The following is a 14,460-nucleotide window of genomic DNA, read 5'->3' as shown; positions in this document are numbered from 1 at the left end:
AAGAAAATGATTTTACTTTGATTTGCATTAAATGTCTGTACAATTATCCTAAGCTGTTTATCAAATGATTGTTATAGACAAATTATTGATTATACCTTATGATATTTTGGATCGCTGGTAAACATTACTGTATAAATTCACTTTGAACTAAGTGCAGATATTTTCAGATATTTTATTTTTGTCTGATACTTTTAGACAATTACTGATACAGACTTCAAGGAAAAGGTTTATATGGCTTTGACAGTTTTGGGATTTCTGTCAGCGGCTTTACCAGGTTGCTACACCATGGATAATTCAAGAGATCGTGAGGTAATGAGCTGACTCCATCAGTAACAAATGTATTAGTTTGGATTAATGAATGATGGGATGAAGTTTACCATCTCTGGGGAAAATACTGTTAAATGTTGTTTAAAGGACAAATTGAAGGAAATTTAGAAATTGTTGCTAAGCTATAAGTTTTGTATATACATTGACCTTGTACCAGAGATACCATTCCATCCAGTATCAAGTATTTGAATATTACATTATTGAGTTAATACATTGTTGACCCAGGAATCACCATTTTAGAATAAGAGCCAAGATTCATGATAGAGATGAGAAGAAATTTCTTCACCCAGAGGGTAGTGAATTTGTGGAATTCTGAAGTGAAGCGAGCACTTACGTCCTGAGTACTTACAGCACCAATCTTCTGGATATAAAGGAAATCAGAAAAAGTGGCATTGTTCAGGAAAGTGATCCCATCATGGAAAAAAAATGAAGCATGATCTTATGCAATAGTGAAGCAGGCTTGAGGTGTTAAATGTGGTCCTGATTCCACCTCTCTTATGTTCTGCGCAGTGATGCAGTGATTAGTGGTGCTATTTTGTAGCTCAAACTGGAAGGATTTCCCCTGGCTGTTCCAGTGTTTTGCTGCATCCAAAGATGTGCTGGTTGGTAGGTTAGTTGATATTTTCAAATTAATCCTAACGTAGGTGGCTGGTGGGAGAATTGGGTGCAGGGGTCGGGAGTTGTAGAGTGGTGATGTCTGAAAGATCAAGTTACTGAGAGACAAATGAGGGAATCAGATTACTAGGGCATAGATGATGGGATAAATAACCTCCCATGGCAAAGGAAATTTGGAGATGATGGCTGCAGGAAATAATATTATTTACAGACAAGATGCAGATACTGGAATCTGAAGCAGCAAGCAGTCTGTTGGAGGAACGCTGGGATTGAGCAGCATCTGTAATGTGCGGTGGTGTGGGGATGGAGGAATGAATCGTCGACATCTTTGGTCAAAGTCCTGCACCACACCCTGATGTAGTGTTTCAACCTGGAAGATCAACAATTCATTCCTCTCCTACAGATGCTGCTTGACCTACTGAGTTCTTCCACAGTAGTGATATAATTTGATCTGAAACATTAATGTAGATGACAGACTGTATTAGGTATTTTAGACAGTATTAGAATTTTTAATGTTTTTGATACATTCACAAGCCTTTCATGTTGGTACTTTTGTTCTTAATACTGTATAGCAATTGTACCCAAGCTAGAGGAGTTTCATCTGAGAGAATCAATAAAGTGTAATTTGATAGTGCAAGTGTCAATATTCTGATCTTTAAAATCATCTTGCTCCATTATTATCCAGATAATTGTACTTGCTCTGCTGATTTTATAATAAGCATATTTAGTCGATGTATGTTTGCATTGGAATTTTGATGCAAGCACTGAAGATCCTGATGTTGAACAGCAAGCATCAGTTATTTTATATTGTCTACCATTTTTTGTTGGGAATTTTAATATTTCAGTTGAAGGGAATATTAGCAGATCAAATTAAATAAATAATTTGAGTCCAAATGAAAGAATATGAGAATATTGGAGAAGTAAAATATTTGTGTGGGACCTAACTAATTACAATAACTTTGGGGGTATTGAGTTCACCTGAATATTATCAGTGATTTTATTAAATTGGATTGATTACTGCCACTTTGAGTTTAAGACTTGTTTGGAGTAACTCAAACCTGTATTTGTTTGTAGATTAAATCTCGCTCTCTACTCCGGATATCTGGTCTTTTTCCATCTGCATACTGGTGTGGCTATGCCTTGGTGGATATTCCTACCTACTTCATCATACTTGTATTCATGCTTGGCTTTGTGATTGCATTTAATTCCACATTTCTGCTTCATTTGGGTGCTATAATTTCCATGGTAAGTAAAATATGAATTAATATTGTAATTTTTATAGAATGATCAAACATTCACTGAAATATACACTTAAAATGAATTTAAATATGGACTCTAGTCCTTTTAAAAATAAGAAAATTTATATGGATTGGATTGGACTCCAGTAGATAACGAGCTGAGAATTTGCAAAGTGGATAAGGCAGTATACTAAATCTTTGAATTCTACAATGTTTTGTACTGACATGAAAACTGATTCTTAAGAAAATGAATTAGTGCTAATGTTAACACAGCAGTGGATTGTATATATGAAGATTAATAACAGCATTAAGTAAGATAACTGCTTTGAAATATAGATTATGACTGTAGAATAACAAGTATTGAAATAAAACAATATTAGACCATTTTTTGTCATCATCCAATAATCTAAAATAACAAAAGAAAAATATGCCAAATTCTAAAACCTGATTTGATTTTTGAATATCCATAGGGAAAGAAAGCTTGATGTCCTCACTCAGTTTCATGCCCAAGTACAATCCAATATAGTGCAGATTTTAACATGAGGTCTGGGGCAGTGGCAGGGAGAAGGTCAAGGTGGGATGTGGGCTCATGAAGGAGTTTTTGTAAAAGAGAGGAATTATTTGGTGGTTCAAGATAAAACATTAAGGGACATTTTAAATCTTAACATCTTGCTTACTCTCCTGAAGACAATCCACTTGGAATCAAAATTTATGATGTAGCAAGCAGTGGTGGGTATCAAAAGCAGATGCATTGATATTGTCAGGCAAGATAAAGGTCCGAAGGACAAGGAAGATTAGAGCCCATAATCAGGACAGTGGATACTGAGAAAGCCCTGTGATGCACCTATGGATCTAAGGGGATTAATTCTACTCGAGCTGGTACACAAGGAGCCTGTTTTACAGGAATAAGTTAAAACTACTGGATCTCTAACATGGTTAAAAAGGAAGCTGAGAGGCTCTTTGGGTTATAGCCTTCCCATTCAATTTATGCTGATGTATCTCCAGAGCCTGCATTCTTCCACTTAACTGTTGACTCTGACACTCTTCTACAGTTTAATAATAAGACACTTGAATGTAAATTCATGCATTAATTAACAAAGCCCTGTATGGCACAATAAACAGTTATATTTGCTTTCTTAATTTCTCTTGTTTTACAGATGCTGTGTCTGATTGGCTGGGCTGCAGCGATGACGCTCTTCTGCTATGCTTATTCCTTCAGATTTGAACGAATACAGTCTTCTCGAGATTTTTTTATGATCTCTTCAGTTATGGTAAGTTAAGTATAGAAATAAATTAACAACCGTGGCCTAGATCTTATGAATGCTGGTGAAACCACCTGGAGGAAAGCTCCACATAAAAGTTAATGATTACAAGGTTGCTGTCACATAAGGAAGTCTGTAGTGTCCAGCAATGCTTGTGTCATTAAACTAGTGTTACGAACCCCGTAACTGTGTGTCTTACCAGCAAAGATAGAAGTGTCCGTTGGAGTCTGGTGATACTATTTTCAACAGTATTTATTAGTCAACACATACAAAAATAATATCAATGTAAATATACAGATAATATACGTCAGCAATACTAAACCTAAAAGTGCGGGTATAATAATAATCAATAAGAAACAAGCTCTATCATTGTCTAGGGGATAATGAATTGTCAGATGGAAATATAAAGTTCAGTTCAGTTCATGCAGGCTGCGGTTGTTGTTGGTCGCTGTGTTGCAATTGTTGGAGAGAGAGAGAAAACGTGTGAACAGTAACAGTTATTATCTTGCCAACCTTCCTTTATGATTTTGATCCGTCGATTTGTTGTTGTGGCCATTCACGTATGACCCCTCTGTCCTTTAGCTAGACCGTTCTTCCGTGGGGGACTCGTCACCCAGGCAAGGGTGGACACACACACAAGCCCCCACCGGTCTCGCTATAAACACCGTGAGTTAAAATTTACCGACCCTTCGTTCGGTCTCCGATGTCCCACACTGTCTCGTGGGTTTCTGCTGCTCACTAGCATTTCTCCTGGTGCGTCTGAGGGGTGTTACCCCAGACCTCACTTTTATCCCCACTCACGGGGTCTCAGGTGTCAATCAGGTTGGGATAATGTAACCCATCAAACCAGCCCACTCTGGTTGCCCCTGAGGGGTTTCAATGAATAGAACAGTACCAAGTAAACAATCCTTCTCCAAAAGACAATAGCAGTAAATCAATGGTTCCGTTCCTCTTTTGTTAGTAGGAGACATTCCACCTTAGCTGTTCCTCTCTCTCATTAACCTTCATGAGCTGTTATCAATAACAACTGCCCTGGCAGATTTCCTTTTGTCTCTCTTACTTCCTTGTTAGCAGCATCGAAATAGTAGCAATTTGCGATTCTCCAAAAAGGGGAGGGGGCATGGGCGACTCTGCACCCTTCTGCCCATCAGAGTTGTTCATCCTTCGTAACACTAGTTATATAAAATTCACAATACCACCAAACAAGAAGCAGTATGTTTTGTTAATATTTTAAATATTTATAATTTAGAAGTGGAAAAAGTGAGTTTTACCATGCCATAAAACTTCATTTTTTGTAGCAAACTAGACAATGGGGTGACCCATTGGGGCACCCTTTGAGAGAATGGTAGTGCAGTCTGATGTGACCAGAATGAACATTAAATTTTCCTGAATGCTATTGGTATCACTTTGCTTTGGAAATTGAAGAAGAAAACCTCAGTTTATTAAAAAAGAACGACGCATAGCAAGGCAAATACAGCTCCTTACTCCTCGTTTAACGAAGGACACTTTTGATGGCATCATTTCTGGTTGATCTACCACCCTTGTGCCTCTCGTTGTCATTCTGGAGACGTGCAGTCCTTTCATCCTCTGTCTCTTCATCTCTTCTACTGTTCGTTCTTTGTCTCTGATCCTGGAGACATGCATTTCTCAGCTCCTTTGTCTCTTCCTCTCTCCTCCTTCAGTGACTGTTTTTGTCATTCTGGAGACGCGCCACCCTTTCATCCCCCGTCTCTTAATCTCTTCTGCCGTTTGTTGTTTGTCTCTGATTCTGAAGACATGCATTTCTCAGCTCCTTTGTCTCTTCCTCTCTCCTCCTTCCATGCCAGTTGTTGTCATTTTGGAGACGTGCATGCCTCTCCTCCTCTGTCTCTTCTTCTCTCATCTTTTTTGTCCTTACTCTTTGATCCTGGAGTCATGCAGCCTGGCCTCATCTGATTCTTGTTCTCTCCCTCTCCTTGCCGCTTCCCGACGACGTGTGGCGTCATCTCTTGACCATAATGTTCCCCTTCTCTTTCCACGCGGCATAATTAGGCTGACTTTTTTTTTCACTCTACTGCTGGATAGAAGATATGAAGCAGTAACACCAAAGCCTCCAGGATGCTGATTATTCTTGATGATGTGGTTGGCACTTTCCTAAATGGACATGATATAGTCACCGCTGCAGAAAAGGTTTGATGGGTGTCTCGAAGTACGTCATTAAAATAAGATTTAATGATTTCTTATCGATGGGTGGCAGTTAGACTTGTCCCAATCCTGCACATGCTGATGGTGATTAGCAGAATGTGACCGCTTGAAATAGAGCTGCCCTGCCCTTTTGCTCCGGTTGGTGTCACTGTGTGAGCATCATGAGTCGTTTCTGAGGCTGGCCGTGCACATGCGTCATGGTGTCGCGTCGTGGTTTCCATCATGGCTCGCGGGTGAAAGCGGGGCTGTTGATTTTGGCGATTGAGCAATTTTATACGAATATATAACCCTGAACTTTGCTTGCATTCTGTAAGTTAGCTCATTTTAAGTCAATTTAGCCAAAAGTAGTGCTGCTGTAATGCACCGTTTGCGCTAATTGGAGGTCACAAACAGAGCATGAGAGTTTTAGTAGTATATAGATGTGTTGTAACAAATGGTATACCAGTAGCCTGCTGGATCACTGTCCCCCACCTGGCTCCATCTGCCGAGATTTTCTTTCATTTCTTATATTTCCACCTATCACCCACCAGCTTCTGCCTCAACGCAATTCCCTCTCTCCTATCTGGCTCAGTCTCCTCACTGTCCTTCTCTTCCTTTGGTTCCACTGATCACCTTCTAGAATCTGTCTCACCCCTCCCTCGTGCTTATTTTTACTAGATATATTCTCTCTACCTTTTCAGTTCTGATGAAATCTCAAGCTGAAATGTCAGCCATCCTTTTGCATCAACAGATGCTGCTTAACCTATTAGGTTAATCCAGTAGTTTATCTTTTCCAGGTTCCAGCATCTGCAGTTATGCTTGCTGGCTTAGAATATTTGGGAGTAGTTTGGATTTGACTAGGGTGCAGCATTTTAGCATAGCATCCAGTCACTGAAAAGTGTGGAACTCAGAGGCGAGGGCACATGCTTTTTCTGAAGATATGCTCCATAGCTGCAAAGTTGGTCAGTTAAGAGGGACAAGAGAATGTGACTTCAAAGATGGTGTCCTGAATGTGGTTTCAAAGTAGCCACAATCCTTCCATCTGCATCACAGACTCTGGATGAAAAACCCATCACTCAGGGAACAGTGATCTCTGGAAATCTCTATTCTCTAGGTTGAGTTATTCATTATTTCCAAAATAAAATAATGTATTTTTGGATATGAAAATAATTAAACAAAATGAGTGAGTTCAGAAAAGATTCACATCTCTCAGAAGAAATCTCTCAGCTCTGTCTTGAACTGATCCCTTATTTTGAGAGTTATCCTTGAATTTAGAGATCTCATTCAGGGCGATGCAAACCACTTTTTATAAAAATAGTAGATTTCGAAGAGCATTCTTCTAAATGTAAGAAATTATAGACCTAGTTAGTTTTATCTGTCTTCATACTGTATACCCACCATTCCAGGAATCAAGTCTAATGACTTTTTTTCCATTTCTTCATCAGAACCTGGAAGTTTGCTACGTAGTAATAGGAACAGTATATAATTTAACTACTCACTTAGACCATGTAATAAAGCAAACATTTTCAGGATTGTTTAGAGCAGGAGTAATAATCAACACCTCTAACTCTTGAATTTGGCTTATTTTCTTGATTCTGGTGGACAAGTGAGCAAAATACAGTCTGCAGCAGAAGATTAAATCATTGTGAACAACTTTTTTGAGCTTTATGTGCAGTACTGTGCAAAAATCTTAGGCACATATATATAGCTAGGGTGCCTAAAACTTTTGCTTAGTACTGCACTATACTGCTGTCCCCCCAAAAAAGACACTTTTCATGACTTAAGTGAGTGATGATAAACCTGATTCTGATATGGGTCTGTACTGTGGACTGAGAGTGGGAAGGGGGCAAGGAGAGCAGAATTATGGTTGGATGAGGGAAAGGGAGAGTGGAGGGAGCAGGAAGCACCAAAGAGATATTTTGTAATGATCAATAAACCTATTGTTTGAAATCAAGTGATCTTGCCTGGTGACCCAAGAGTAGATGTGTCTACACCCACACCACCCCTTGCTTCTGGTACTCCTTCACCACCAGCTGTCCCTCATCCTTCCTGTGGGACTCCACCCTCATTATTCCCAACATTCTTTGCTCCCACTAGATTTACAAAATGCCTTTCTGCTTCACATTGACAAATACAGTGCTGCAGTAGTCCCCAACCACCGGGCCGCAAAGCATGTGCCACGAGGAAACAATATGATTTGGCGATATGAAACGATATGAGTCAGCTGCACCGTTCCTCATTCCCTGTCACACCCACTGTTGAACTTGAATGCACGCGAGGTCATCAGTCGCCTAAATGCAGTGATACCCTCGTGCCAGGGATCACTGGTTGGTCTCGGATAACCAGCCGCCTCGCACGGCCGGCGAGAAGTGCCGCTGCTACTGGCCTTGAGCGCGGACAGATAGGCGCCGCCTCTGAACCTGTTTAGCACACCAAATGTTCATGGGGAACCTGGTGCTAAAATATTCACAGATGACCTAATTCGCGCTCAGGGTTTCCTAGGTAGCAGAGCAGCTACCTCGCTGCGATCTACTGAAAGCCATCTCTCGAGCCAAACTTTTGTTGGCCGATAGATCCTACCTACCTACAAGGAGGGTGGGCGTGCGCCCTGTCGCACTCCTCATCGCTCTCTGGACTGTGACAGCCGCAGCCCCGGCACGGGGACCTCCGGCCCTTACCTTGTCCTCTCACCCCACCCACGACCAGCCGCACCTGGCCAAGGCGTCTGGCGACGGGTGGGTGGAGGCTGGAGATCTGGCCCTGAGGCTGGTCTAATGAGGCAATGAAGCCCTCAAAACTGCTTCAGCTCCTTGAGTTCAAGCACCCTGCACTTAAAGACAAACCTGTTGAGTTTTTTGAGCAGAAAAAAACATGAGCAAGCAGGACAGAAGCAAGTGCTGAGAGCCATGAAAACTAAATTGCGGAATAGACTGGACATAAGGAACCCCCTTCGAGTATCGCTGTTTCCCACCACCCCTGGATGGGACCGTCTTGTTGCAGGGAAACAAGGCCAGGACTCCCACTGATTCAGCGATATTGGTGTGTTGCAATGATTTTATATGTTCATACGAGGAAAATATGCGCTGTGTGTTTAATATCCAAACGTTTCTTAAAATGTTATGATGCTATTGACTTATACTTTTCCTATCAGTAAAACTACAAATTCCAGGTCAAAACTAGATATTGGTGTTTATTTTCCAGTTGTTCTAATAAATCAATGTTTAATAATTCTGTTTTGGGGATTTAAAATTGTGTGATCATTCTTGGTTAATTGGGTAGTGACAGACATTACCAAAAACTTAGTTTTCAGTTAACTTTCACTATGTCTGACGCTGTGTTTGTTTTCTTGTAGATCAATATAGCTTCAGTCAGTTTAGTATTCATAGTCCGGCTAATACTAAAAGAAACGGCTGCCACCATTCTGCACTCCATTTTCTCAGTCTTCATTCCACCTTATGTAATTACAGGGTGCTTGCACTTCACAGCCAAAGTAAGTTATTTCATTTTAATGTCTCTAATTTCCCTCCGATGGCATGTTCCTTTCTTACCATATTGTGGGAAAAATATAACTTTACTACATTGAGGGACGATCTCAAAATGTGTTAATCAATAGCACTAGCAGGAAGGACTGAAAATATCTAAGGCACTCTTCTTCTGGTCATCAGGAAGTTTAAGCACATTACATTTTAATCTGTTACGTATTCAGGCAACAATAATTATAGATGAGTTAGACGAAGGGTTTTATAACAAATAACACGTTTATTAAACACTGATAACAAACCCCCTTCAAATGTAAACAAACCCAAACAATGATCCGAGCTCAGCTGCTGGCAGCTGATCAAACCGTTCTTAATAGCATTGCAGTCTCAAACAGTCTTTAAAGCGGTATTGGAAAGAACTCAGTTTTTTTAAAACGGTATGCCGAAAGTTCAAAAGCTCACGGTACTTTTAAAAGGAGAGACTTTTTAAAGCGATGTAAATTCTCTTCCACGTCGATGTCCTTCGATTCCCAGCGTCGAACTCCCACGTCGAATTTTATTAAATATAACAACTTAAAGTGACTGACCTTCCTTCCACAATATTCTCAATCTCCCGCTTTTTCCAGCGGAGACTATCATGAGAATAGTAAACGAAATCCTTCCGAATGAGGATCACACAAGGTCGAAGTCAATCCATCGTCGAAAATCGATTCTTCTCGATTTGTCTTCCAAACTTCACTCTCCATTAGCAAAGAAACCGTTGGCTCTGACCTTTTAAACTTTAGGCATTATATAAAACTTCATTTTTAACTAAACTGCGTCATCACATTAAATCACACAGTGATATGAAGTCATCTTGGCAAATCCAGCCACGACCTGCCCCACCTGATAGGGTGGGTCTCCCTTTTATACCCTGTAGAAAAAACCTGTCACATGACCTCTACTGGCGGGAAAATGACATCACTCCACCATTACCTCATGTCCAGTATAACTTCAACCCCAGCCACGTGACAAGGGTACCACTGTCACGTCACGGGTACGTAACAAATCAAACAACAACCCATATAAGGAGAAAATAGCCTTTTTGATTAGGAGGCATGGGCAAGGGAAATTATGCCAATTGCCGTGTGAGTGGATTTCTGTGAGTTATAAGGAGGCTTAACAGTTTAATAATATGGGTCCCCTTTTTTCAGTGAGAACCTTTAAGATTATTGGTCACTTGTGACTGATCCCACTTCATCGGTAAATTGAGACCATAGCTGAATAACATGTTACACACCATTTCAAACTGAGCCATTATGTCCTTTCAATATAGTGCTTGTAATTTAAAATGAACTGGATTTTTCCTGGGAAAATGAAACAAATTTTCACTCTGATTTTGTTTAATCTTTTGGTTAAGAGAATAAAGCCAAACTGAATCTGCATCATATATAAATTTGGTGCTTCAAAGGTGTACACCATGGGATCCAATTTGTAAAAGTCTGAAATGCAAGGGTCTTCACTAATCTGAATGAAATAATTCAATGGATTTTGCTTTCTATTACAAAATTAGATCAGTTTTAAAAATTGGCAATCAAAAATAAGATGGTATTGGTATTTTACAGTAAAAACAGACATATCTGACAGCAATAGCAACAACAAATAAATGTCAATCAAATCATTGCTGGTTGGCAGTAACCATGGATCTGGGTGCAAACACTTTGTGCGTAAAGAAGAAAATGTAAACTGAAAATTAGTACTGATTAAGCCTGGGAACAGTATTTAGGTGAAGCCCAAAATGACTTATTGCTAAATGATCTTTCAGTGAGACCTCGTTTATTGTGCAATATCTGATTGCTATATTCAAGAAACAATCACATTTAAATGTATGTATTTTTGAAATGTTGGTATATGTGTAGAGTTATTTTGATTCCAGTTATTCTATGCCTTTTTAAATTGGCAACACCGAAAGTCTTCAATGTAAATTGAATACACAGGTATTTCTGGATCACAAGGATGGATCCAACCCAACTTTAGGAACATACCTGCAGTGGGAAAAGAACATCTTGATAACTATCATCTCGGTAAGTAGTAATTTCTAACCACTAAAATGAACATAAATGCCAAATACAGATTTGTCTCTTAAAAATCAGAACCGTAAACATGTTATGAACATTAGAGAGAACAGAGAATTTAAAGTTCAAAGTAAATTTATTATCACAGTACATATTTGTCACCGTATACAACCCTGAGATTCATTTTTTTCATAGGCATACTCAATAAATCTATAATAGAATAATAACCATAACAAACTGTGGAAATACAAAATGAAATAATAATAAATAAATAAGCAATAAATATTGAGATGAGATGAAAAGTCCTTGAAAATGAGTCCATAGGTTGTGGGAGCATTTCAGTGATGGGGCACGTCAAGTTAGCCCCTTTGGTTCAAGAGCCTGATGTTTGAGTGGTAATAACTGTTCCGGAACCTGGTGGTGAGAGTTCTGAGTCTTCTGTACCACCTTCTTGATGGCAGCAGTGAGAAGAGAGCATAAACTGGGTGGTGGGGGTTACTGATAATGAATGCTGCTTTCCTGCAACAATGTTTCATGTAAATGTGCTCAATGGTGGGGAGGGCTTTCCTTGTGATGGAGTGGGCCGTATCTACTACTTTTTGTAGGATTTTCTGTTCAAGAGCATTGTTGTTTCCATACCAGGCTATGATGCAGCCAGTCAATATACTCTTCACCACACATCTGTAGAAGTTTGTCAAAGTTTTAGATGTCATGCTAAATCTTTGCAAACTCCTAAAGGAATAGAGGTACTGCCATGCTTTCTTCATAATTGCACGTTCTCCAAAACGATAACAGCAATAACGGCTTTCGGCAAAGTTCTTGCCTTGAGTAATGTGGATATTTAATGAGAGTCATATAAGGTACATGAGTTTTTTATTTCCTTTTTTATCTGCGTGCCTAGAAGCACTATAGTGGTAAGAGACAGTGTGATTGGAACAAATATGTTCTCATTTGAACAATGAGCTAACTTGTATCTTGTAATTCATTCTGTTAGGCTGTTGGGTGGGAATTGATCCTTCATGAGATCATTGGTCAATGGTTTCTGGTTGAAGTGACAAGGTAATAGTAGTCCAAGAAGAGAGAGACATTAGTTCTAATGTTGAGGATAATCTGATGCAAACAAGTCGCTATGACATAAATATTAATGGGTGCAACTAGGCACTTAAGAGCACTTTATTCTTCAAGCTTTGCACCTTTCCAGCAATTTATAAAATTAATGAGATAATACAGAAACTGCGGTTTTGCTCGTCATTTAAGTGAAACTATTTTGTTTTGTGTTTTAGCCTTACATTCAATGCATAGTTCTGCTATTTGTACTACGTCGACTAGAACAGATTCATGGAGGAAAAGCACTTCAAGCAGATACATGTTGCAGGTTTGTCAGCTTGATAGACTTTATGAATAATTATTTTTAAATTATCATCTTACTGTTTCTAAATGCACAAGAACTATTCTAGAAATAACTACCTGGTGTTTAAAAGCATTGGAAGGCAAGCGATTCTAGGCTTGGTGACACTAAAACATTGTTTGGAACATGAAAGCAGTTTGGGAATCTATTGCCATTTGCAGCTTTTTGGATTGGAGCCTATGCTTTAGTAGACTTGGAGAGGGCTATAGGCTCAGAAGAATACTTGGAATGTGATCATATAAGAAGTTCTCTAAATATTAAACTAATTATTTTACAAACCCCATTTCCAGAAAAGTTGGGATATTTTCCGAAATGCAATAAAACGAAAATCTGTGATATGTTAATTCAGGTGAACCTTTATTTAACTGACAAAAGTACAAAGAAAAGATTTTCAATAGTTTTACTGACCAATTTAATTGTATTTTGTAAATAAACACAAAATTAGAATTTGATGGCTGCAACACACTCAACAGAAGTTGGGACAGAGTTAAAATAAGATTGAAAAGTGCACAGAATATTCAAGTAACACCGGTTTGGAAGACTCCACATTAAGCAGGCTAATTGGTAGCAGGTGAGATATCATGTCTGGGTATAAAAGTAGCGTCCATCAAAGGCTCAGTCTTTGCAAGCAAGGATGGGTTGTGGCTCACCCCTTTATGCCAAAATTCGTGAAAGAATTGTTAGTCAGTTCAAAAGGAACATTTCTCAAAGCAAGATTGCAGAGAATTTAGGTCTTTCAACATCTACGGTACATAATATTGTGAAAAGATTCAGAGAATTCAGAAACATCTCAGTGTGTAAAGGGCAATGTCGGAAACCACTGTTGAATGCGCGTGGTCTTTGAGCCCTCAGGCAGCACTGCCTTAGAAACTGTCATGCTACTGTGACAATTAGAGCCACCTGGGCTCGGGAGTACTTCGGAAAACCATTGTCACTTAACACAGTCCGTCGCTGCATCCAGAAATGTAACATGAAACTGTATTACGCAAGGAGCAAGCCATACATCAATTCTATGTAGAAACGCCGGCGAGTTCTCTGGGCCCGAACTCATCTCAGATGGGCCAAAAGACTGTGGAACTGTATGCTGTGGTCAGATGAGTCCACATTTCAACTAATTTTTGGAAAAAACGGGCGTCGAGTTCTCTGTGCCAAAGATGAAAATGACTATCCTGATTGTTATCAGCGAAAGGTGCAAAAGCCAGCATCTGTGATGGTATGGGGGTGCATCAGTGCCCACGGCATGGGTGAGTTGCATGTATGTGAAGGTACCATTGACTCTGAGACGTATATTAGGATTTTAGAGAGACATATGTTGCCATCAAGGTGACGTCTCTTCCTGGGACGTCCATGCTTATTTCAGCAAGACAATGCCAGACCACATTCTGCACGGGCTACAACAGTGTGGCTTTGTAGACACAGAGTGTGTGTGCTTGACTGGCCTGCTGCCAGTCCAGATCTATCTACTATTGAAAATGTATGGCGCATCATGAAGAGGGGAATCAGACAACGGAGACCACAGACTGTTGAGCAGCTGAAGTCTTATATCAAGCAAGAATGGACAAAATTTCCAATTACAAATCTACTACAATTAGTATCCTCAGTTCCAAAATGATTAAAAAGTGTTATTAAAAGGAAAGGTGACGTACCACAATGGTAAACATGTCTCTGTCCCAACTTTTGTTGAGTGTGTTGCAGCCATCAAATTCTAAATTTGTGTATATTTACAAAATACAATTAAGTTGGTCAGTAAAACTATTGAAAATCTTTTCTTTGTACTTTTGTCAGTTAAATAAAGGTTCACGTGAATTAACGTATCACAGATTTTTGTTTTTAGTGCATTTTGGAAAATATCCCAGCTTTTCTTGAAATGGGGTTTGTAGTTTCTAGAATATATGGGATCACAGTTCAACTTCA

At 39.4% G+C, this 14,460-nt stretch overlaps 1 protein-coding gene across 1 annotated transcript in view; it reads left to right on the top strand.

The window, feature by feature from the left end:
- Window positions 1–14,460, top strand: part of abca5 (ATP-binding cassette, sub-family A (ABC1), member 5) — a 102,743-nt gene that overhangs the window by 73,088 nt on the left and 15,195 nt on the right. The window contains exons 22-27 of the mRNA XM_073026103.1: window positions 196–309; window positions 2,017–2,187; window positions 3,338–3,451; window positions 8,958–9,095; window positions 11,061–11,147; window positions 12,422–12,513. Of these exons, the coding sequence (XP_072882204.1) occupies window positions 196–309; window positions 2,017–2,187; window positions 3,338–3,451; window positions 8,958–9,095; window positions 11,061–11,147; window positions 12,422–12,513 (716 nt within the window). The remainder of the gene's footprint in view (window positions 1–195; window positions 310–2,016; window positions 2,188–3,337; window positions 3,452–8,957; window positions 9,096–11,060; window positions 11,148–12,421; window positions 12,514–14,460) is intronic.

Source organism: Hemitrygon akajei, chromosome 22 (assembly GCF_048418815.1).
Source record: "Hemitrygon akajei chromosome 22, sHemAka1.3, whole genome shotgun sequence".
Taxonomy (NCBI): Eukaryota; Metazoa; Chordata; class Chondrichthyes; order Myliobatiformes; family Dasyatidae; genus Hemitrygon; species Hemitrygon akajei.
The sequence above is the reverse complement of the archived record's forward strand: the minus strand, read 5'-3'. Positions and strand labels throughout refer to the sequence as shown.